A 22,030-nucleotide genomic window follows, 5' to 3' on the forward strand; every position below is an offset into this window, starting at 1 on the left:
AAATATTTGACGGTGCCATTCAGTGCACTGGATGCATGCAAGCAGTAGGGCATTCTTTTGAATAATAACGAACGAAAATTCATAATGAGCAATTCGGATTTGGCTCTCTTTAATATTTTGGAGACATTTTTGGAATCTTCTTCTAGTTCAAGCGAGAAAGAAGAAATAATTACAACTCTTCGAACTAGAAGAATAATTCCAAAAACTGTAAATTATGTAGAATGTGTGAAAAAAATGGATAATGACACCGTAAGTGTTATATCTTTTTATATAAACATTGAACCTATACCCTTTTTTAAAATATAATTAATGTACGTAATGTAATATAATAGCATTTTTATACTGAATAATAATAATTTTATATTGTCATAGTTCTGTAGGCACTTCAGAATGTGTCCAAAAACATGTGAGCAATTAATAGATGGTTTTCAGCAATCAGATTTCTTTCCAAAAAATGAAATGCATGGTGGTAGATCAGCAGTTTCTGCTGAAAAGCATATTTTATCTTTTTTGTGGTTAGTACAGCAGAAAACAGTTCTTTTTAATAATTATAATTGTGTAAAAATTGATATAATATATTTTATAGGTTTGCAGGAAACAAATCATCGATGCGAGACGTAGCAGATCGATTCGATACAGCTATTTCAACCTGCGAAACGATTTTATCAAGGGTTATGAATTATCTTTTAAGCATAGCGAAAGATGTTATAAAGTTTCCTAATAATGACGAAGAAAAAGATGAGCTGGCTTATCGTTTTTCAAAGGTTACATAAAAAGTTACTTAAATAAAAGAAAATTACTTTTAATTATTATTGAATTGTTATAAATTAAAATAATAAATAATTATTTTTTTTCAGATATCAGGTTTTCCAAATGTATTAGGATGTATTGATGGATCGTAAACATTCGAACTCCTAAGTATAAAATAAGATCTACTTACGCTAATCGACATGACAAAACGAGTCTTGTATTACAAGGAATTTGTGATGATAAGAAGAGATTTTATTGACGCCTTCACTGGAGTGGCTGGCAAACTTCACGATAGCAGGACATTCACATTATCCTTCATAAGCAAAAATATTAGTGGTATATGTCAAAATGGAAAGTATCACTTGTTAGGCGATAGTGCTTACCCAATAAGGGAATATCTTTTAACACCTTATAAAGATTATGGAAATCTTATTCGATCACAAAGAATATATAACAAAAAGCTTTGTGGAACTAGAGTGCTTATCGAAAATGCATTTGGCTTGTTAAAGTCGCGATTTCGTCAGCTAATAGAATTACAATTTCACGATGTCAAAAAAATGTCAAAATTTATAATGGCATGTTGCGTATTGCATAATTTGTGTATTGATTTGAAGGATTCATTCGACATAGAATTAATAAACAAGCCCAATAATGATGAAATATTTAATATCAATGATCCCCAAGTTTTGGGAGAAATAGAAGCAAAAAGAAGAGGAGAGCAGAAGAGAAATGAAATATGCGAATCATTTGATAATAGTTAATAGTAAATAGGTGATAGTTTTAAATTTAAAGGTTTTTGGATCATATGTACATTTTATTAAAAAACATGAATAAAAAATGAAACAATATCTATTACTTGTTAAATGCTTTAATGTTTATAGTTCTTGCATCTCATTATATCTATTTCTTCCATTGCACTTACATTCTTATTCTAAATAACAAAAATAAAATAAAATTACAAAAATAAAATAAAATTCTTATTCTATTATTAATGCCTTAATTTGTGTAAGTCTTTAAATTAAAATAAAATAAAAAATAATAATAATGAACACAAAACATGACACAATATTAAGTTTGGTAGAATATTTGGAAATAATGCAAATACTTTGGTACAATATTTGGAAGTAATGCCGTTTACTCGGCTAACCCTGAAGGGGTTTACATATATATAAATGTATATAACTTATTCGTTGAAAGTGTTAGGAATGTTATATTATTCACTTTTCTTTTCGTAATATTTCTCACAAAATTGTTTAAACAACTCAAGTTTTTCTCGATGTCTTCGTTCTCTACCTTCTTCTTTCTTTTCATGTATTTCCTTCAAAGTGTCTTCGACACTTCGATTCTTATTAGAAATCTTCTTTTTCTTAACATTTGTCTCTTTATCAGAAACGTTTTCTTTGGTTTCATTTCCAAGATTAGATAATATTCGTTTCTTGTTTACAACTAGATGTTTGGCGTCCATTAAAACCTATACTTATACACAAATAATGTTAAAATTACAAAATATAATTAAAAATTTATAAGATTGATTACATGATTTAAAATTAAAATTATACCTCAGGTTCTATGCTATCATCTAATCCTACAATTCCTGATAATTCATTTTTATAAGGAACAGTCATTTTACTCCGCCCTGTACTTTTGTTGTTATCGATTGCCTTCTTCTTTCGTTTCATGATGGTTTTATACCGATTTTCACATTGCAGGGATGTTTTGGACACACCAAAAATATTTTTTAAGTCCATTGCTATTTTCTCCCACATAGTTTTCTTTGTTTTAAATTGTTTCATCGGACCAATCATAACCATGTATTGACCATATTTATCTAGGAGAAATTTCGTTTCACCTTCACTCCATTCTGCCAAATCTTAAAATATTTGTATTATTAGACCTTCATTGCATTGATAAATGTCTATTATAATTTATTTACCAATAATCACCAAGTTATCTGTTAGATAAAGTTATCTAGAGGTGAGAAAATTGGCCATAAGCAGCACAGTAAAAAATATTATTTGTTCATAATTTCCACAAAAACAAATATATTACTTTTGCTATTATCAGTCTCGTCTACTTTTGAATTTTCTTGCGATTCCTGAACATTGCTACATCCAGCCTGGGATTCACAATTGTTAGTTTCTGGATCGGGATGATCATTATTAATATGATTCAATATAGTCTTGTATGATCCAACAATTCCACAGAAACTGCACGCGACATTTATTTTTTCCATTATGAAAATGCTTTCAATCCTAAATGAATAATATCAAATATTAGTAAAAACTCAAAGATTAGATTAGGTTAGGTAAATTAAAATTTTTTTATTTGTGCCATTGCATGTAATAATTTATGCATGTAAATGTGTATAATTATTGATAAATACGTGATATTCTTGATCATCTTTTATATTATTTAATTACATATAGTAAAAATCATTACTTAACTGAACACGAGATGCCGAGGTTACTTTTTCGTTCTTCCCGCGATCTAGTCAACTCAAGTGGCACTGAAAATTTCGGCGTGTTCTTTTTCACCTGCACTATTCAGTGCAACCCATGGAACTTGTCCAGTGTTCATGTGAACTGAGTGCGCACTGGTGCGCACTAACTTTTTCCCAATCGAAAACGCTATAAGTCGACTTCTAGTCGACTTCTAAAAATGGCGGAAAGTCGACTAAAAGTCGACTTCTAAATAGTAGTCGACTTCTAAAAATGGCGGAAAGTCGACTAAAAGTCGACTTCTAAATAGTCGACTTATAAAAAGACGGAAAACAGTCAAGCGGCGCGTCATGCATCATCAATATGCATGGCGGCGAATCTCGAGGAGGCTGGAGGACCAGAGTGGACCAGAGTTTACGCGAGTGCGAGGAATACGTGCCGCGAGACAGGACACAATAAGACGCCAGATAGTTCTTGCAGGTATGGCGGATCAAGTCGCGAGAAAGGTTTTGCCCGACGAGGTAAAAGAGGATCAGGATAAGGCCAAGTGGAAACATGCTTACAGGTTAGGTATGGTGTGTTATTAATTATCATCGATAATTAAGACCTATTGAATGCGACCTCTCCATTCTGTATCATCTTTCAGAACACCAGAAATGAAGGAACCTGTGTTCATGCATTCTTCGTGCGTTCTACGGAAAATCAGTCAGGAATAGGTGGTTTATAAAGAGGTGTACGAAACGAATAAGATGTACATGCGAGGTGTCACGGTGATAGAACCCGAATGATTGCCGAAATTCGCCCATGCTATGCCATCTTAGTGAACCATTGGTTGATCCACCGCCAAGGTATTTTTATCACAATTGTTGCTTTATAATGTTTTTCCTACTTATTTATAAAGATATTTATAGATATAATCAATGAACCGGGAAGATCATTTGCCGCGTGTCTGGTACATTCGGAAAGGCCGAATGGGCACTACCATCGATGGATATAGAGCATCCGTGGACGGTGTCAAGTGGTTAGCGTATTTCTTCTTGGAGGGTCAAGTGTGCCCTAAGCTGAAACGATTTGTCCCGTCGCTGCTGACGACACCTGGGAGCATCACCAAGTCATGGGCCAGGTAAATCGTTATTCTATCTCCTTTCGATTTCACGTTGATTCATCGAATAGATTACATCAATTCAATACGATTTTTTCAGGTTGATACCACGCACTCAAGCAATAGTACAAACGCTGCAGTCGCAGGGAGTCGTGTCCAAACACAAACTGCTAGAAATCTGGGGTTTGGATAAAAAATGTGAGATTTTAATTTATAAAATAATATTTAGATATTATCATAGACTTCTATACAATACTAGACCGCTGACAGACATCTCGGCCGTAATGCTTGCCGCCATGTTGATTTTAGTCAAGATATGCTATACTACTATTCTATACAAGTGGTTTTATACAAGATTTCTATACAATAGTCTGGCATATACAGAATGTCCAAAAGAAAGGGTTTAATACTACAGGAGTAGTGGTTCGATTTCGGCATCCAAGTACGCTACACGTCGAAGGCATGACTTACAAACTTATTGATAACATGTACCAATATTTAACACAAAAACATTCACCTGCTTCGTTATGTATGTACTGTAATAACGAATGCAGATAAACGCACATCATGAGCAACTGAACACCCGATAGTGACTTATTGTTAATTCAATACGGCCGCACCCTTCACTAACACTTGCACCTTGCACTCGCATCAGCTTTTCGGCAGTGCGTCCATAGATGTTAGTGATCTAGTATAAAAGAGTCTGTGGATATTATATATTTATAATAATATATATATATATATTATATAAAACAATATTATTATATATTTACAACATTATGATAATATAATATAATATATATTTATATAGCTAATTTTGCATATTGTTTCGCGATTAACGCTGGAATGTTTTAATTTTAGTTCTGTTATTGTCAGCTTACCAGAAGTGGCTGCCGGAATCCGCGCACGCAGAAGTGGCACAGATATGGCCGCCTTTGTAACCAGCTAGTTAAGAATAAAACATTAGGATTGTAATTATACAGTTTTTTAGATAATTAAATTATTTTATATATGAAAAAAAATCGAAATGCATCAGTTTTAGCCCTCCAGCAAAGGGTCGATTGTGTATCTTGAAATAATGAGGTAAAAATTACAAAAGTGAGAAAATTCATTAGCGTATCTACGATTTTATTTATCAAAATCTAATAAAATCTGTTAACTTTTGTTATTTTTACCTCGTTTCAAGATACACAATCGACCTCCAGACGTACGCGGCGGTTTATTTTATCGACTTTAAAAGTTGGCGGGAAGTCGACTTTTCGTCATGACGGGAAGTCGACTTTTCATCATGACGGGAAGTCGACTTTAAGTCGGTGGTTTTTGCGACATTCGCCGACTTCAAGTCGACTTCAAGTCGACTGTCGTCCTTAAAAATGTCGACTTCTCTGCCAAGTCAGTTTCGGTAGAAGTCGACTTCAAGTCGACTTAAAGTCGACTTTTTGCTCTTAGGGCGGGATTTTCCTTCGCGTAAACGGGCTTTTGTAGTAATTTACGATAATTTACTCCGCGTAAACGAGTGAATTATCGTAAGTTACTACAGAAGTAACGCTCGCGTAAACGTAGTACCTGTCAGATAGACATTTAATGTCCCATTTTTTAAATAAAATTTTCCGTTATTCTTATGTAAGAGAGCGCGTAATATGTACATGTGACGATGTTCTTATTTTATGTTGAATTAGGTAATATCCTCAGTACGATTAGCCATATTAATATCGCAATATTAATCATTAATTATTTCAAGGAATCGTAATAAGCATTTGATCACAAAATTGATACACTTTCTTGCCCTGCTTTTAAATTGAGCGCTTTTAAATGTATTATTATTAAACTACTGATATCGATATATTACTACGTTTACGCGAGCGTTACTTCTGTAGTAACTTACGATAATTTACTCGTTTACGCGGAGTAAATTATCGTAAGTTACTACAAAATCCCGTTTACGCGAAGGAAAATCCCGTTTACGCGAAGGAATTATCGTAAGTTACTACAGAAGTAACGCTCGCGTAAACGTAGTATATTATTAGTAATTTAATATTAAAGCTTGACAGATACTACGTTTACGCGAGCTTTACTTCTGTAGTAACTTACGATAATTCCTTCGCGTAAACAGGATTTTTCTTCGCGTAAACGGGAATTTTGTAGTAACTTACGATAATTTACTTCGCGTAAACGAGTGATTTATCGTAAATTACTACAGAAGTAACGCTCGCGTAAACGTAGTAAGAGTGACGTAACTAATTCGCTCATCAAGAGACACGGTAGTGTCTCGTGCCAAGTACACGCGGAGCGAGACCGACCGTGACTCTTTTACGCGACGCGACGGGTTGCGAGTACCCAAGATGTTGAGATCTCGATAACGAGTGAACGGATCAAGTTCTAAGTAGGCTTGATCGATAGCTTGGGGTCGACTTTGGGGGGGTATCTCCTATAATATTTTCCGCTACGTGCCCTACGAGCGGAGATATTGTGACGCAAAGTCCAAATGTGAAAATTTTTTATTAAGATACGTTCTACGTCAACGCTCTCAATTCAATATATTGTAACATACATGTAACAAACAGATAACAGAGAAATGTCGCTTTCACTTTTTCGACACTGGCGGCGCAGGTATCGCCAGTTTCGATATCGCGCGCGTATTTCGATCGATCTAGTAGGTAAATTAAATTAGGTCGATAGACTTATCGGTCAGGAGAAATATTTCTATTTAGGTAAATTAGGTATATATATATATATATATAATACATATTGAGTCAATTGCTTCATGTTTATCTGGAGAGATTTCGTATCCTTACATCGTATTACCACCGCTGCCGGAAAAGAAGGAACCCTACGCTTGGCAGAAAGTGCCGCTAGGGAATTTTTAAGTCGATTCTTATGAATCAAGCTTGAATTCGATGTCTAGGTATCCTAGGTTGCCGATGACGAGGTCCAGATAGTGCGCTTCATAGTTTTCGGTGTCCAGGTGTAATAATACGTTGAATTCGATGTCTACGTGTCCCAGGTTGCCGATGACGAGGTCCACATAGTGCGCTCCGTAGTATTCGGTTTTTACGTGTATTAATAATACTTTGAATTTGATGTCCACGTGTCCCAGGTTGCCGATTGCGGGATCCAGATAGTGCGTTTCATAGTTTTCGGTGTCCAGGTGTAATCGTACGTTGAATTCGATGTCTAGGTGTTCCAGGTTGCCGATGACGAGGTCCACATAGTGCGCTCCGTAGTTTTCGGTGTCTACGTGTATTAATACCTTGAATTCGATGTCCACGTGTCCCAGGTTGCCGATGACGGGATCCAGATAGTGCGCTTCATAGTTTTCGGTGTCCAGGTGTAATCGTACGTTGAATTCGATGTCTAGGTGTCCCAGGTTGCCGATGACAAGGTCCACATAGTGCGCTTCGTAGTTTTCGGTGTCCAGGTGTAATAATACGTTGAATGCGATGTCTAGGTGTCCCAGGTTGCCGATGACGATGTCTAGATAGTGAGCTCCGTAGTTTTCGGTGTCTACGTGTATTAATACCTTGAATTCGATGTCTAGGTGTCCCAGGTTGCCGATGACGAGGTCCACATAGTACGCTCCGTAGTTTTCGGTGTCTACGTGTATTAATACCTTGAAATTGATGTCTAGGTGTCCCAGGTTGCTGATGACGAGGTCCAGATAGCGCGCTCCGTAATTTTCGGTGTCTAGGTGTAATAATACCTCGAATTCGATGTCTACGTGTCCCAGGTTGCCGATGATGAGGTTCACATAGTGCGCTTTGTAGTTTTTGGTGTCTAGGTGTATTAATAACTTTAAATCTAAATGTAGGACACGTAGATATCGAATTCAAGGTATTAATACACGTAGACACTGAAAACTACGGAGCGCACTATGTGGACCTCGTCATCGGCAACGTGGGACACCTAGACATCGAATTCAACGTATTATTACACCTGGACACCGAAAACTATGGAGCGCACTATCTGGAACCCGTCATCGGCAACCTGGAACACGTGGACATCGAATTCAAGGTATTAATACACCTGGACACCGAAAACTATGGAGCGCACTATGTGGACTTCGTTATCGGCAACCTGGGACACCTAGACATCAAATTCAAGCTTGATTCATAAGAATCGACTTAAAAATTCCCTAGCGGCAGAATTAAAATTATGTCATGACATAATAAAAATCCGCTGAATTAAAATTATGTCTAGACATAATAAAAATTGGACGAATAATAGTAACCTTTCGAAAGTAGAGGTTTTAAGCTTGAAATTTAAATTTTATTCATTTTTAACAAAGTTACCGCTGCTCGAGTTTTGCCTATTTTTAAAGATAAATTTAGTGTTCCTTCAATTTTTGTGAGAAATGTATAATTTACTTTTACTTAAATATTATTAATTTTTATGTATTTGTTGTTATTGCTAATTTTGTGAATAATTAAAAAATAAAAAATAAAAATGTTTTGCAGATCCTTGCTTAACACTACAAAATAGGTGATATCAGTACAAAATTACCTTTTTTAAAAAAGGTAAAAAAAAGTGCCAAGTACACGCAATGTATTTTGTAAATTCAATCGAAAAATTATCTCACAAAATTGTCTCACAAAAATTGTCTCACAAAATTATTAAATTACAAAATTGTTATTTTATTCAATCCAAGTGATACCTCGAAAAAACCTAAATAACAAGTGGTATCTATTTAAAAAAAAATACGTGAAATTATTTAATACTGCGCCAATTACAAAGAGAGAATATATATATATATATATATATATATATATATATATACCTTAACAAAATTATTTTTATATCACGAAATTGCGTTACCAAACTCAATCTAAGTGATATATACCTTAACAAAATTATATCACAAAATTGTTTTACCTAACTCAACCTAAGTGATATGTTATTTCAAAAAATATATGAAATCTTTAAATTACGCCAACTACAAAGAGAATATATATATTGCTTTGAAAAATAATTGTAGTGCAACTACTCTTAAAAAATAAAACAAAATTGTGTTACCTAACTCAACCCAAGTGGTATGTATCTTTGTATTCCTGAGGATCTTTCTATCAACCCAAGTGGTAGTAGTTTTAATTCTCCTTGATAAAATTATAATATTACAAAGAATCATTTAATCATTTTAATCACAAAGAATTAAAGAGGTAACATTATAAAATAAAAATATTTAATTAAAATAAAATAAATAAATTTTTCTTGTAAAAAACTTGGCGCTGCTTTTTTAAGATTAATCTAGACAAACTTGCATAGGTGCATAAGCATATGCATAAAGAGATGGATTGGTCTATTTCCTTTTGCACATATATATGAACCAATCAATTTCTTACGCTTATGTTTATGCGCGATGCAAATTTGTCTGGATAGACTTTAAAAAAGCAGCGCCAAGTTTTTTACAAGAAAAATTTATTTATTTTATTTTAATTAAATATTTTTATTTTATAATGTTACCTCTTTAATTCTTTGTGATTAAAATGATTAAATGATTCTTTGTAATATTATAATTTTATCAAGGAGAATTAAAACTACTACCACTTGGGTTGATAGAAAGATCCTCAGGAATACAAAGATACATACCACTTGGGTTGAGTTAGGTAACACAATTTTGTTTTATTTTTTAAGAGTAGTTGCACTACAATTATTTTTCAAAGCAATATATATATTCTCTTTGTAGTTGGCGTAATTTAAAGATTTCATATATTTTTTTGAAATAACATATCACTTAGGTTGAGTTAGGTAAAACAATTTTGTGATATAATTTTGTTAAGGTATATATCACTTAGATTGAGTTTGGTAACGCAATTTCGTGATATAAAAATAATTTTGTTAAGGTATATATATATATATATATATTCTCTCTTTGTAATTGGCGCAGTATTAAATAATTTCACGTATTTTTTTTTAAATAGATACCACTTGTTATTTAGGTTTTTTCGAGGTATCACTTGGATTGAATAAAATAACAATTTTGTAATTTAATAATTTTGTGAGACAATTTTTGTGAGACAATTTTGTGAGACAATTTTTGTGAGACAATTTTGTGAGATAATTTTTCGATTGAATTTACAAAATACATTGCGTGTACTTGGCACTTTTTTTTACCTTTTTTAAAAAAGGTAATTTTGTACTGATAGTATTAACAATAAGTATTATGCGTTCAAATTCTCGAAAGCTAGCTTCTTTACTATGCTCTCTCTTTATGTTGATCGATTCAGATAAAAATCTCCGAAGTCTTTCTTTCTCTCGCGATATTCCTGATACATAATCCTAGAGTAAAACTGTACAAAAGCTCTACAAAAGTGGCGATATTTTTCACGGATCTGGTTCGAGTCTCGACTCTTGGGGAAGGTGCGCATGTAGAAAGAGTACGCCAACACAGTTTATCCTGCTAAATGGTTATCAATTCTCTATAAGTTCTGTATTGTTTACACATAAATTATAGAATATCTAAACGTTTCTTTTTTTTTCGATGTCCTGTGAAATTGTACAATAGAGTTACAAATAAAGATAAAGCCATACTTTACGTATAATCTGATTCAGTCTTTGCTAATTACTACGTTTACGCGAGCGTTACTTCTGTAGTAACTTACGATAAATCACTCGTTTACGCGAAGTAAATTATCGTAAGTTACTACAAAATCCCGTTTACGCGAAGAAAAATCCTGTTTACGCGAAGGAATTATCGTAAGTTACTACAGAAGTAAAGCTCGCGTAAACGTAGTAATAGTTACATAATAACGTGCGAAAGAACTAACAGTTAGACTATTTAAGAATTTTAATCAAGATACTGGAAGCATAAAACTGTTCAGCTAGCTTTACACAAGATATTGGTCTTCTTCTTTATAAAATCGTCAAATTATGATTATGATACATTTCTACATTATCACCAGCATCGAATCTAATCTTATTTATCGTGATACTTCTGAGAAACTGTTAATCCATTGTCTTAATAAACTCGATCGCGGCGCAGAACTGCGTCCACCAATATTGTTCCTCTCCCTCAAATCGATTCCCGTAAAAGCTGTCTACATATGAACAGTCGATAACAACGACGGCGGATTAGTCTGAAATTAAGCACACGTTAACAATCACTCTTCTTGCTAAAATCACATATTCTCTTTTCAATCGCATACCTTGATTATGACATAGACCAGCACGGGAGTCAGATCGTCGGCAGCAGGTATGCCTCTTTCCGACGCCATGGAGAGGAGATTCATGATGGTAGACGCGCAACGAAATACACACTGCAACTTATCCCTAGGAGTCTTATACGCCGATATCACAGCCAATTCAGCCTACGCCCATGGCCAGGGGCATTCGTAATGATAAACCTTTGGAATGCGTAGGTCCTTGTGATTTGGAGTTACGACCTTCGCCAACTTTTTGATGTGATCGTGAAGAAGCTGGTCCCTATATACATCTCCATCTCCATTTGGATAGAGCGCATTGTGGTATACCCGTGCCATGACGGTTCTTTCCACCACGACTCTCGCCAAATCTAACTGGTTGGCGCTCGCCGCTGAAAGTAAGAAGTAAGTTCAGACGTCTCTGATCACTCCGCTAAGATCAATTGCGAGATAAATAATTATATTCATGTACATTGCCAGATCGGATCGTTGTCCATTTCCGCGTGGACCTTCCCTAGAAAATTATCCACGAGATCCTGTTTCTCGTCAGCTAGCGTAAGCTTTTTAAACTCTTCGCAGAAACGCAGGAGGAAAGCCTCCTTTTTTCCCAAAAATACCCTCACAAACGGATACAAGATGATTATTGATAGCATCCCGATCGCACTTAACTCGCACGCATAATCTGGAAAATATTATTATTAAACAGTTAACATCTTACATTTAAACATCTTACATTTACTTATACATTACATACAAAGATGATATTTATATATAAACAGTATCTATCTAAGTGAGCTAATGTTGACAGCAATCCCTGACGACATCTGATTAAATATGCGATATAAGGAGATCGCTTTTGATAATCCTCTCGAAGTGATTTAAAAAAGCTTTAAAAAGCTTTCTACATCTATCGTCATTAAATAGACGCACGCAACGTAAAGTTTCATGAAGATGAGATATTAATGCCCTATCCTGCAGGTTTATAGCTTCTGCTAATTGTAGTTATAAAAACGATGTCTCCTCCTCCGCCTGAGTCTTCATTCGCGCGAAGATCATGTTGATCATCTGCGTGAGAGTCGCACGGGCTGTTGTTTGACATGCTGGCTTGTCATTACAGTCAGCAGAGCTTTAATAATCTGCAGCTGCACACCCTCATCGGTCTGTGGACCGGTGAAGCAACCGCAAATTGTCTCGACAATGCGCACAATCAGCAGCTTGTTAGGCTCCGTTGAATCAGGCACATTGCCAGTGAGATGGCCATATGCAATTAACTTCTGCAGGCAGTCCAGTGCTGTCACCACAATCCGCGGTGACTTGCTCTGACATGCTAACTCAAATGGCAAGAAGTACTTCTCAGCGGTAATGACATTTGAGTCGCTCTTGGGCTGTGGCAGGGCGTTTGAAATAACCTCTTCACCCTGCACAGCTGGTACATCTTTGATCTCGTTACGGAGGTCCTCTGCAAAATGGAAATATATGAGTGACAAACTTAATTAGCAACTATCGCTTATAGCTATTTATTTATTTCAGTATAAAATAATTTGTAAAACGTTTATATTAATTCTGACTGCAGACGGACCTTCGGGAACACTAGCGCCTTCTTCTTTTAACATGAATAACTAAAAATCTATATTTCGGCTAGGTACATGGTTTATAAATAATTAATTAAAATTATCTGGATGACTCACAAACCTTTTTAATCACACTTCATAACTCTTCATACGAAATACAAACGATTCGATACAAAAACTTTGTTTAATTTATCTATTCCGGCTAAGTGCATGGTGAAAAAATGATTAATTAATTACAATTAACTAAATGACTCACAAACCTTTTCAATTGCACTTCAAAAGTCTTCATACGAAATACAAACGATTTCATATGTAGATTCTTTTACCGGACATTCATTTCCGGTCAAATGCATACGAATCAGCGAGGGTACCGTTTTGTTTTTGGAACACCAGCGCCACCAACTTTCGCCTAAAAATTGACCACTTTCATAGTACGGAGATCGGTCTCTTTAAGCCCGGTGTCCACGATGCAAGAACTGTGTCCAAGTTTCGGTTTAAAGCCTTGTGTCCACGATGCTAGAACTCGGTCTGAGTTCTCGGTCAGAGTTCTCGCATAGATTTCTCTCATCTCGGATGAATCTAGAAAGCGTTGTTTATGGAAGTTACCTTACCGCAGTTGATACTTAAGTCTATGGATACATTCTAACCTACAAATATAAGACATCTACTTTCTATATACATATAGAAGCGTAAGTTAATAATCTTAATTATTCATTTATATGAGAACATTTTTAACGCGTAAAATTCCTTTCTAATAAAACAAGGAATAATAATTTAAATATATTTTATTTTAATTTTTAGATATACGGTGAATTGCAAAACTTCCAAATAATATTTCTCAACGATATAAGTGCTACAATTATGAAGTTAAAAGCTAAAAAATTGATTACAAAATTGATTACAATCGCTCTAATTGCTGAAATTGCGGAAAGAAAAGAGAGAGTAAAAAAAAGAAATAAACAAAAAAACCAAAGACGACCACGGTCCATTTGGACACGTAAATGGATACTTCAAAGAAATCGTGCATTGAGAGGGACAATCAACTTAGCACATACAGAATTAAGAATTGAAGATAAAGAATATTTTACAAGGTTTTTTAGGATGCGGATTGATTTGTTCGATCAACTTGTAGAAAAAGTAGCACCTTATATACAACGTCAAAATACAAATATGAGAGAATGTATATCACCTAAGGAACGAATGTCACTGACTTTAAGGTTTTTAGCTACTGGTGAAAGTTACAGAAGTTTAGAATATTCGACAAGGATTCCAGCATGCACAATTTCTCGCATAATTCCTGAGACATGTCGTGTTATATACGAAGTCCTTCGAAACGATTATTTACAGGTAAATAAGATTTTATTGTCAACAATAATATGTTAATTTAATCTTCTTTGAATATTAATAAATAAGTTACTTATTTCATGATTTTTGTAGACACCAACTACAATCGAAGAATGGGAACGTATTGAAAATAGTTATTTACAATTATGGAATGTTCCAAATTGTATTGGTTCCATGGATGGTCGACATATACAATTTAGAGCACCGTTTAAAGATGGATCATTATATTACAATTACAAAGGCACTAACAGCATTGTTCTCTTGGCATTAGTCAACGCGCAGTATCAACTTACATATGTTAATGTCGGAGTTAACGGTAGAGTAAGTGATGGAGGTGTTTTCCGTGATAGTGACTTAGCAAAACTTTTAAATGATCCACAAAATCCACTGAATGTGCCACAAGATAAACCATTACCCGGTATGAATGAACCTGTTCCATACGTCATATTAGCTGATGCTGCTTTTCCGTTACAAAATCATATATTAAAACCATATCCATCACGAAATTTATCTCACGATGAGAGGATATTTAATTACAGACTAAGTAGAGGTAGAAGAATCGTTGAAAATGCTTTTGGTATATTGGCAAATAAATTTCGAGTGCTTTTAACACAAATGCATCTACCTGTTGAAACTGTCCAAAATATTACACTTACATGTTGTGCGTTACACAACTATCTTAGTAAAGAAAATGCTGCTTATTTACATACGGACATAGAAAATTTAGAAGAACATACTATAAGACCTGCTACATGGAGATGTGATAACGTACAGTTACGCAACTTGGAAGTTGTAAATATAAGACCAAGTACAAATGCAATTCATATTCGCAATGTATTTAAAGAATACTTTAATACCGTGGGCAGGGTTGAATGGCAGGAATTTATGATATAACTTTTGCATGTGTAAAAATATATATTTTTTTTATATTTCCTTGTAACACAATATTTTGTAACACTGTAATTAATATTTATGCATCCAGTATATGCATTTAATATTTGCATTATAATATTATATTTTAATTAGCGCTTTTATATTCTTGTATTTTTCATCAGGTATACATATTTGTTACCGTTACATTAATAATAAAATAAAATAATCTGTCTTTTTAAACATAAAATAATAATACATATATATAGAACATAAAAGTACGCAAACATGTATAGAACATGAAGACATATATGTTACTTATTCAATATTTTCGTTCTCTACTAATGTAATATAATCTGGCTTTGTAACTAGTTGAATTTCTTTGACAAAATATATTGAGTATAAGAAAAAAATACAGTAACGCAATATTTTATAACACTACAATATTTATATTATTATATATGCATTCAAGATTTGTATTATAATATTACATTTCAACTATTGTTCTTATATTACTTCTTTTTTTATCAGGTACATTTGTTACCGTTACATTAACAAAATAAAATAATCTCACTTTTTCAACATAAAATAAAATGTACAGAACAAAAGTACGCAAACATGTCTAGAACATAACATACATTACTTATTCAATATTTTCGTTATCTATCAGTGCAGTAATCTCTTTTTGTAAGCAGTTGAACCATTTTTGGTCCTTCATCTTGCGTAACTTACTTTGTACATTTGTTACTGTTACATTAACATTAACAGAATAAAATAATCTCACTTTTTGAATTTAAAATAAAATGTATAGAACAAAAGCACGCAACCATGTATAGAACATAAAAAACATACATTACTTATTCAATATTTTCGTTATCTATCAGTGAAATAATCTCTCTTTGTAAGAAGTTCATCTTTTTTTTATCTTTAATCTTGCGTAACTTCCTTTCTAGATATAATATCCAGTATTTTAATTCATCTTCCATTTCATTGCTTTTTGATATGGTTTGCATTGCATTTTTGGCTACTGTCCAAAATTCATCGTTCGATTCTTTCGTCGAATCTTCACTTAAGGATTCAAATTTTCTTCTTTTACGTTGTGATGTTACACTGTGTAATCGGGTTGAATTACTACATGATGGAATTGGCTGAAGATTTGAGTCAGTATTTTCTACATAAAATAAATAATTCAATAAAAATTCATATTTCATATAAAACATCCAAATATTGCATAAACATAAAATTATTACATAAAATATATTAAGTAAGAAATAATACAATAATAAAATACATTATTAAATAAAAAAATACATCAAAATTGTATAACCTTTATTTTCTGCTTGTAAGATACTAGCAACATCTAAAAATTGTAGATCTTCGTTGTCATTTTCCTCAACTGAAGTATTGGATTCTAAAGATGAGCTACATTGTTTATTAGAAACCTACAAAGTATTAAAATTTCAATAGTTACATATACATATAGTTATAATATACTTCTGTAACTCTAAAAAATATGTTATATTCTACTTACTATTATAGAAGATTCTCCTTTCCTTTGAGCAATATGAGGATCAAGAAATTTCATGTCTTCAAATAACCACCATGTGGGTTTATAAATATCATTAGTTGACATGCCACTTGATTTTGATGCCTTTATTTTGTTAAGGTAATCTAAATACTGCGATCGTAGATTATTTATTTTCTTTTTAGCAGCTTCTATAGATAAAGGTTGTGACGTTATTTCTTCATAATGCTGACATATTTGCCGGAAAGCGTTTTCTCGTTTTGTTCGATTGTGGTAGTCGGCAGACTTTACAACATATAATGAAGGATGTTGCTCATATAGTGATAACAACGTTCTAATATTATCTTTACTATCCATATTGCTAAAAATTAATTATTATATTCTTGCATTTATATTGACATATATTATGTAAATGTTAGCTGAACTTAACCTATATTTAAACATAATGCATTTTGTATATGTACAAAATTTATTCTGAGTAGATGTTAATTAGTAATCTGTTTTATTTTAATGTATATATATTTATTCTTATTATTACATACCAAAATGTACGTTAAACTTTTTACAAAAGATCTGTATGTGCCGTGCCGTGATGCTCACACCATTTCTATTTAGATATATATTGAACTATAGTACGAAAAAATGGGACAGGATGCATTTTTGCTTCGACATTTCTAGATAACATTTTCACCAGAATTGTCTGTATCCGCGATACGGGTTCTAGTAATTTTTTCTTGGGTCGAGAACTCGGACCGAATTCTAGCATTGTGGACACAAGTCTTCGAGATTTCTATTTAATATTTTCGTCAAAGTTGGCTGTGTCCACCATCCGAGATCTAGTAATTTTGTCTCGGACCGAGAACTCAGACCGAGTTCTAGCATCGTGGACACAAGCCTTAGCCAATGAAACTGCTACTTTTCTGTAAGAGCTGCTAGTTGATTGGCTTAAACCGAAACTTGGACACAGTTCTTGCATCGTGGACACCGGGCCTTAAGCCTTGTGTACACGATACTAGAAATCGGTCCGAGTTTCGGTTTAAGCCAATCAACTTGCAGCTTTTACAGAAAAGCAGCAGTTTCATTGGCTTAAACCGAAACTCGGACTGATTTCTAGTATCGTGTACACAAGGCTTAAGGCCCGGTGTCCACGATGCAAGAACTGTGTCCAACCCAGATAGCACAAAAGTGAATAGAAATTCATAGAGAATTCATTTTAAAGAATACATACAGAACTATAAAAATGAATACATGAAGAATTCCTGAAGAATTAATCACATCAAATTCGTCCTAAAGTATTCCTCAGAAGTTCATATAATGAATACTTCACGATTTAGTGCTGAGAATACTTTAAGAATTTGTGAGGAATATGTACAAATCCTATCTCGTTCTCCCGCCACATCTAGGTAACCTCTCATTGGATATTCATTTGTTATTTGGTGTCCGCGGTACGTGTTGTGTGGCCGGGGTCGCTCAGTCGCGTCAAGTCGCGAGTTGCGTATACACGTTACGGTACATTATATATGTTCTGTGCGTATGTTCACGTCTCGGTCGTCTCGTCGCAGTGTATCGCAGTAGTGAGACCGTGATTGTTGTCGAGGTGGTGCGCCGGTTTATCGACAAAACAAGCAGGTTAAATAGGGAGATAGACGGGACGCCGTTTGAGAGACGCTTGTCACGTTAATTTGTCGGCGTCTCGCAGGTGACTTATTGCTTCAACGTGCGTTACAAACGGCTCGTTTTTCCGGTTCCTACGGAAAAATTAACATATATGTATGTAAACATCGTGAACAGAAATTAACATTTCAACACGTGCTATCGCCGGCGTGAGAAGTGATCCACAAAGAGGGAACACTGAGAATTTATTTGGCAGTCTCGGGACTCGAGGTGCGTCGCAGATACAAAATATCAAAACACGAGCCTGCGAAGCTCGGTCACGTGGCCGGTACGTGACGTAACGCCGTCCAGAAGGTAAAGGAAACGCGGCGTTTTCGAGTCGAGGACTCGTCGAGGGTTTTTCAACGCATTCTGAGGTCGTTCCCTCGTTTTCTTCTTATCCACGATCTTATAAAGAAGCCAGCGAATTCAGTCGAAATTGTGAGTATAATTATTCAACTACGTTCATTTATTATTACAGATATATATTTCTACAAATCATAATTTGCTTAAATAAATTATTAAAATATAATTGCATGTATAATAAGTAGTATCATTCTTTTTTACAATTGTATGATTCCTATTCAATATCAGAGAGAGAGTTCTTTCTTCTATTATAATATAATCAAATTAAATTTTGTTAATTAACTATATGTATATATCATTAACCTATTATTAACTAATAACCTTTATTATTACAGAATCACCTACAAAATATACAAAACACGAGCCTGCGAAGCTCGGTCACATGGCCGGTACGTGACGTAACGCCATCCAGAAGGTAAAGGAAACGCGGCGTTTTCGAGTCGAGGACTCGTCGAGGGTTTTACAACGCGTTCTGAGGCCGTTCCCTCGTTTTCTTCTTATCCACGATTTTATAAAGAAGCCAGCGAATTCAGTCGAAATTGTGAGTATAATTATTCAACTACGTTCATTTATTATTACAGATATATATTTCTACAAATCATAATTTGCTTAAATAAATTATTATTGAAACATGGAAAATGTTTTGTTTATATAGAAAAATATTATAAAACAACAAGGTGGTAAGGATGTTGGGGAACATATAAGACGAGCGATGAAGAGAATAATGACGGATAATTTAGCTGTTCAATATTCTTGGACTGGACAAAAAAATACCGTTCGCTTTAAAGATTTCCTCATTTCCAAACTCATATTGAGTAAGTCATCATTATATAACACGAATATTTTATTAACATAAATTGTTTGCATATTTGGTGTACATATATGCAAATCTTCCAGTCAGATTTAGTATTAATCATCAAATTTGTTACTTTTTAGTCACGTACATTTTTTGTTTTAAAAATTCATTCTATGTAAGTAATATTCGATCTTTTACAGCTTCCGTGGCGTCGTTGCATTCTTCAAGTAATATGAAAAAAATAGAAGATGCCATACAATCATGGTTAAATCATGCAAAAGATCGTGAAAAAAAGGGGACAAGAAAGAACATCGTAAGTTAATCATAGCAATTTCAATTTCTTGATTGATTCTACGATAATCCGATATCTGACTCTAATTTTGATAATGTTTCAACCATTGTTGTACGTCTTGTGCTACAATGTATTATATAGATTTGAAGAAATTAAAATTAATGTCTAAAGGAATGTACGGAATACTTCATTATATTCTTCATATATTAGATATATATATATAATATGTGTGTGTGTGAAATTTATGTTTCAGATGGACAACCTGATCGAGATCGGGCATAACTAAACGCAGTATGAGAATGCGACTTTTCCATTAATCTTCTTCATTATTTGTTTACTTACTACCCGTAAATGCACTAAATTGACGAACGAGCAGTTCTTTGGGTCAATATCGCTCATCTGCGCATCGAGAACGCCTGCGAGATACAATTGGGACCGAACGCCCTGCGGGCTCGGGGCCTTCAGGATTGGAGTCCATCACCATCGTCGACACGCGCATAGTCGAGCTAGATCGCACAGCCTTCAATGGCATTACGTATTTGTTTGCCGTGAACTTGACACGCAACGCAACGCTAGTATTATTAAATAAATATATGACCGAGATTATTTTATATCAATAAAAATAATAATGTAAAATTATATCAATATAATTTGTTATTTTTTATTGGGTTCTTTTAGGGCGCGTTCGGAAAGATATTAGCGTTAATGACGCACCCTTAATCCTCTCTCTGTTCTGAAATGCCTGTTCTAGACTGGAGGATGATCCTACTCGCGGCTCATCCTAATGAGTAGTGTAGACGGATAAAAATCATTGATTAATTATCCATGATTTCTATCCGTTTACACTACTCACTAGGATGAGCCGCGAGTAGGATCATTCTCCAGTCTAGAACGGGCAAAAACGATAATCCTCTTGAATTCATAAAGTATACATTTTGTTGATAGGAAATAATTCAAAATGAATACTCTAAGAAGTTTTCGGGAACTAGAATTATGGTGCATGTAACTTCCTAAATCATTCTTAAAGTATACTTTCATGAATTCTTAAAGAATTGCAGTTCAGAAAAAAGAAAAGTTTAGGAATATTTTAGGAATTCACTGTGCTATCTGGGAAGTTTCGGTTTAAGCCAATCAACTGAGCTGCAAGTTGATTGGCTTAAATCGAAACTTGGACACAGTTCTTGCATCGTGGACACCGGGCTTTAAGGCCATCGCACACAAAATGCATAGCTTAGCATAAGCGTAGCATAAGACCGCTGGACCAATGAGCATCTTATGTAAATCAATATGGCGACTTTATGCTAGATGCTCATTGGTTTAGCGGTCTTATGCTATGCATATGCAGCCTATGCAATTTTGTGTGCGAGGCCCTTTACTCCCTGGTCTATTTCCTTATGCACATGTGTATGGACCAATCAATTTTCTTATGCTTACGCATTATGCGTTGTGCAGAAGTGTGTGCTCCCCGCTTAAGAGTCGCGACATCTTGAGTTTTGGCAAAATAAGAGAGAAAGAGAAAGCAATATATTGTACAAGCGATATATATTCATATCGCTTTCATATCTCTTTCTCTTTCTGTTTCTCGTGCTTTTGCCGAAAATGCGAACCAATCAAAAGTTGCAGCTCCGTGTCGCAACTCTTATTAGAGTTAATTAGAGGGACTCTAGCTTTTATATGACTGGGTTCCCTATGGACGATATTTTACGGAAAAACGGAAAGAATTCTAAAATTTACAATAATTTTGAATTATCTTTGTTTTTCCGTAAAATATATTCCATAAGATTGTTCCATTTATCATAGACAGATATTATCTTATAATATTAATTATTTCTATGAAGTATAATTAATAAAAAATGATTTTTAATATTTACGTATTTCCGTTTTTCCTGGTACATTTAAGCGTTATCGTGAGAAATTATTGGTTAACTTTGCGCGTCAATAAAAAAATCAGCGTTCATCGTACGAAAAAAATACAAGGGTCCTTTTTTATTGCAAATTTTGTCTGCAACAAGATGCATATGATAAAATTCGTCTCAAATAAATTTTAAGGCCTGAAAACAGCGAAAAACTAAGACTATTCCAAAAAGTCAAAATTTTTTGCTTACATAGCTACAAACTAAAGAAAAATGGTCTAAAAAATCGGTTGCACCATGAAAAGTATTCTTTGTAGTTCTCAGATGATGTGTGATT

The 22,030-nt window shown here is 34.1% G+C and overlaps 5 protein-coding genes, 2 long non-coding RNA genes and 1 pseudogene across 8 annotated transcripts; 5 read left to right on the forward strand and 3 right to left on the reverse strand.

Annotated features, from left to right (window-relative positions):
- Positions 1-380: 380 nt before the first annotated feature.
- LOC139786303 (uncharacterized) lies at positions 381-806 on the forward strand. Its single transcript, XR_011722246.1, has 2 exons — positions 381-515; positions 587-806. It is a non-coding gene; the product is annotated as an uncharacterized lncRNA (long non-coding RNA).
- Positions 807-860: 54 nt separating this feature from the next.
- Positions 861-1,601, forward strand: LOC139786300 (putative nuclease HARBI1; annotated as a pseudogene).
- A 66-nt stretch (positions 1,602-1,667) lies between these two features.
- Positions 1,668-3,024, reverse strand: LOC139786302 (uncharacterized). The gene is made up of 3 exons (XM_071725471.1): positions 2,800-3,024; positions 2,310-2,620; positions 1,668-2,221 (listed from the first exon to the last, which is right to left on the reverse strand). Exons 1-3 carry the CDS (start codon positions 2,981-2,983, stop codon positions 1,964-1,966), a joined length of 753 nt encoding a protein of 250 aa, XP_071581572.1. The 5' UTR covers positions 2,984-3,024; the 3' UTR covers positions 1,668-1,963.
- A 512-nt stretch (positions 3,025-3,536) lies between these two features.
- Positions 3,537-5,231, forward strand: LOC139786304 (probable ATP-dependent RNA helicase DHX37). The gene is made up of 5 exons (XM_071725472.1): positions 3,537-3,753; positions 3,835-4,036; positions 4,100-4,311; positions 4,391-4,488; positions 5,152-5,231. The coding sequence occupies exons 3-5, from the start codon at positions 4,109-4,111 to the stop codon at positions 5,229-5,231; spliced, it is 381 nt and encodes a 126-aa protein (XP_071581573.1). The 5' UTR covers positions 3,537-3,753; positions 3,835-4,036; positions 4,100-4,108.
- Positions 5,232-10,675: 5,444 nt separating this feature from the next.
- On the reverse strand, positions 10,676-13,395 carry LOC139786307 (brefeldin A-inhibited guanine nucleotide-exchange protein 1-like). Of its 2 annotated transcripts, none has more exons than XM_071725476.1 (5): positions 13,255-13,395; positions 12,178-12,882; positions 11,896-12,105; positions 11,430-11,815; positions 10,676-11,360 (listed from the first exon to the last, which is right to left on the reverse strand). In XM_071725476.1, exons 3-4 carry the CDS (start codon positions 12,074-12,076, stop codon positions 11,592-11,594), a joined length of 405 nt encoding a protein of 134 aa, XP_071581577.1. In that variant the 5' UTR covers positions 12,077-12,105; positions 12,178-12,882; positions 13,255-13,395; the 3' UTR covers positions 10,676-11,360; positions 11,430-11,591. The 2 variants fall into 2 exon arrangements, with proteins under 2 accessions (XP_071581577.1, XP_071581576.1); XM_071725475.1 differs by lacking the exon at positions 13,255-13,395 and adding an exon at positions 13,003-13,050.
- Positions 13,396-13,479: 84 nt separating this feature from the next.
- Positions 13,480-15,623, forward strand: LOC139786305 (putative nuclease HARBI1). The gene is made up of 3 exons (XM_071725473.1): positions 13,480-13,683; positions 13,796-14,341; positions 14,432-15,623. Exons 2-3 carry the CDS (start codon positions 13,856-13,858, stop codon positions 15,230-15,232), a joined length of 1,287 nt encoding a protein of 428 aa, XP_071581574.1. The 5' UTR covers positions 13,480-13,683; positions 13,796-13,855; the 3' UTR covers positions 15,233-15,623.
- On the reverse strand, positions 15,234-17,639 carry LOC139786306 (uncharacterized). The gene is made up of 4 exons (XM_071725474.1): positions 17,276-17,639; positions 16,740-17,094; positions 16,536-16,650; positions 15,234-16,379 (listed from the first exon to the last, which is right to left on the reverse strand). The coding sequence occupies exons 2-4, from the start codon at positions 17,088-17,090 to the stop codon at positions 16,066-16,068; spliced, it is 780 nt and encodes a 259-aa protein (XP_071581575.1). The 5' UTR covers positions 17,091-17,094; positions 17,276-17,639; the 3' UTR covers positions 15,234-16,065.
- Positions 17,640-17,907: 268 nt separating this feature from the next.
- Positions 17,908-20,479, forward strand: LOC139786301 (uncharacterized). The gene is made up of 5 exons (XR_011722245.1): positions 17,908-18,827; positions 19,088-19,293; positions 19,408-19,567; positions 19,749-19,861; positions 20,094-20,479. It is a non-coding gene; the product is annotated as an uncharacterized lncRNA (long non-coding RNA).
- The last annotated feature ends 1,551 nt before the right edge of the window (positions 20,480-22,030 follow it).

Source organism: Temnothorax nylanderi, unplaced genomic scaffold (assembly GCF_030848795.1).
Source record: "Temnothorax nylanderi isolate EJ_2023f unplaced genomic scaffold, tnyl_v1.0 TNYL_tig1005_pilon, whole genome shotgun sequence".
NCBI lineage: Eukaryota > Metazoa > Arthropoda > Insecta > Hymenoptera > Formicidae > Temnothorax > Temnothorax nylanderi.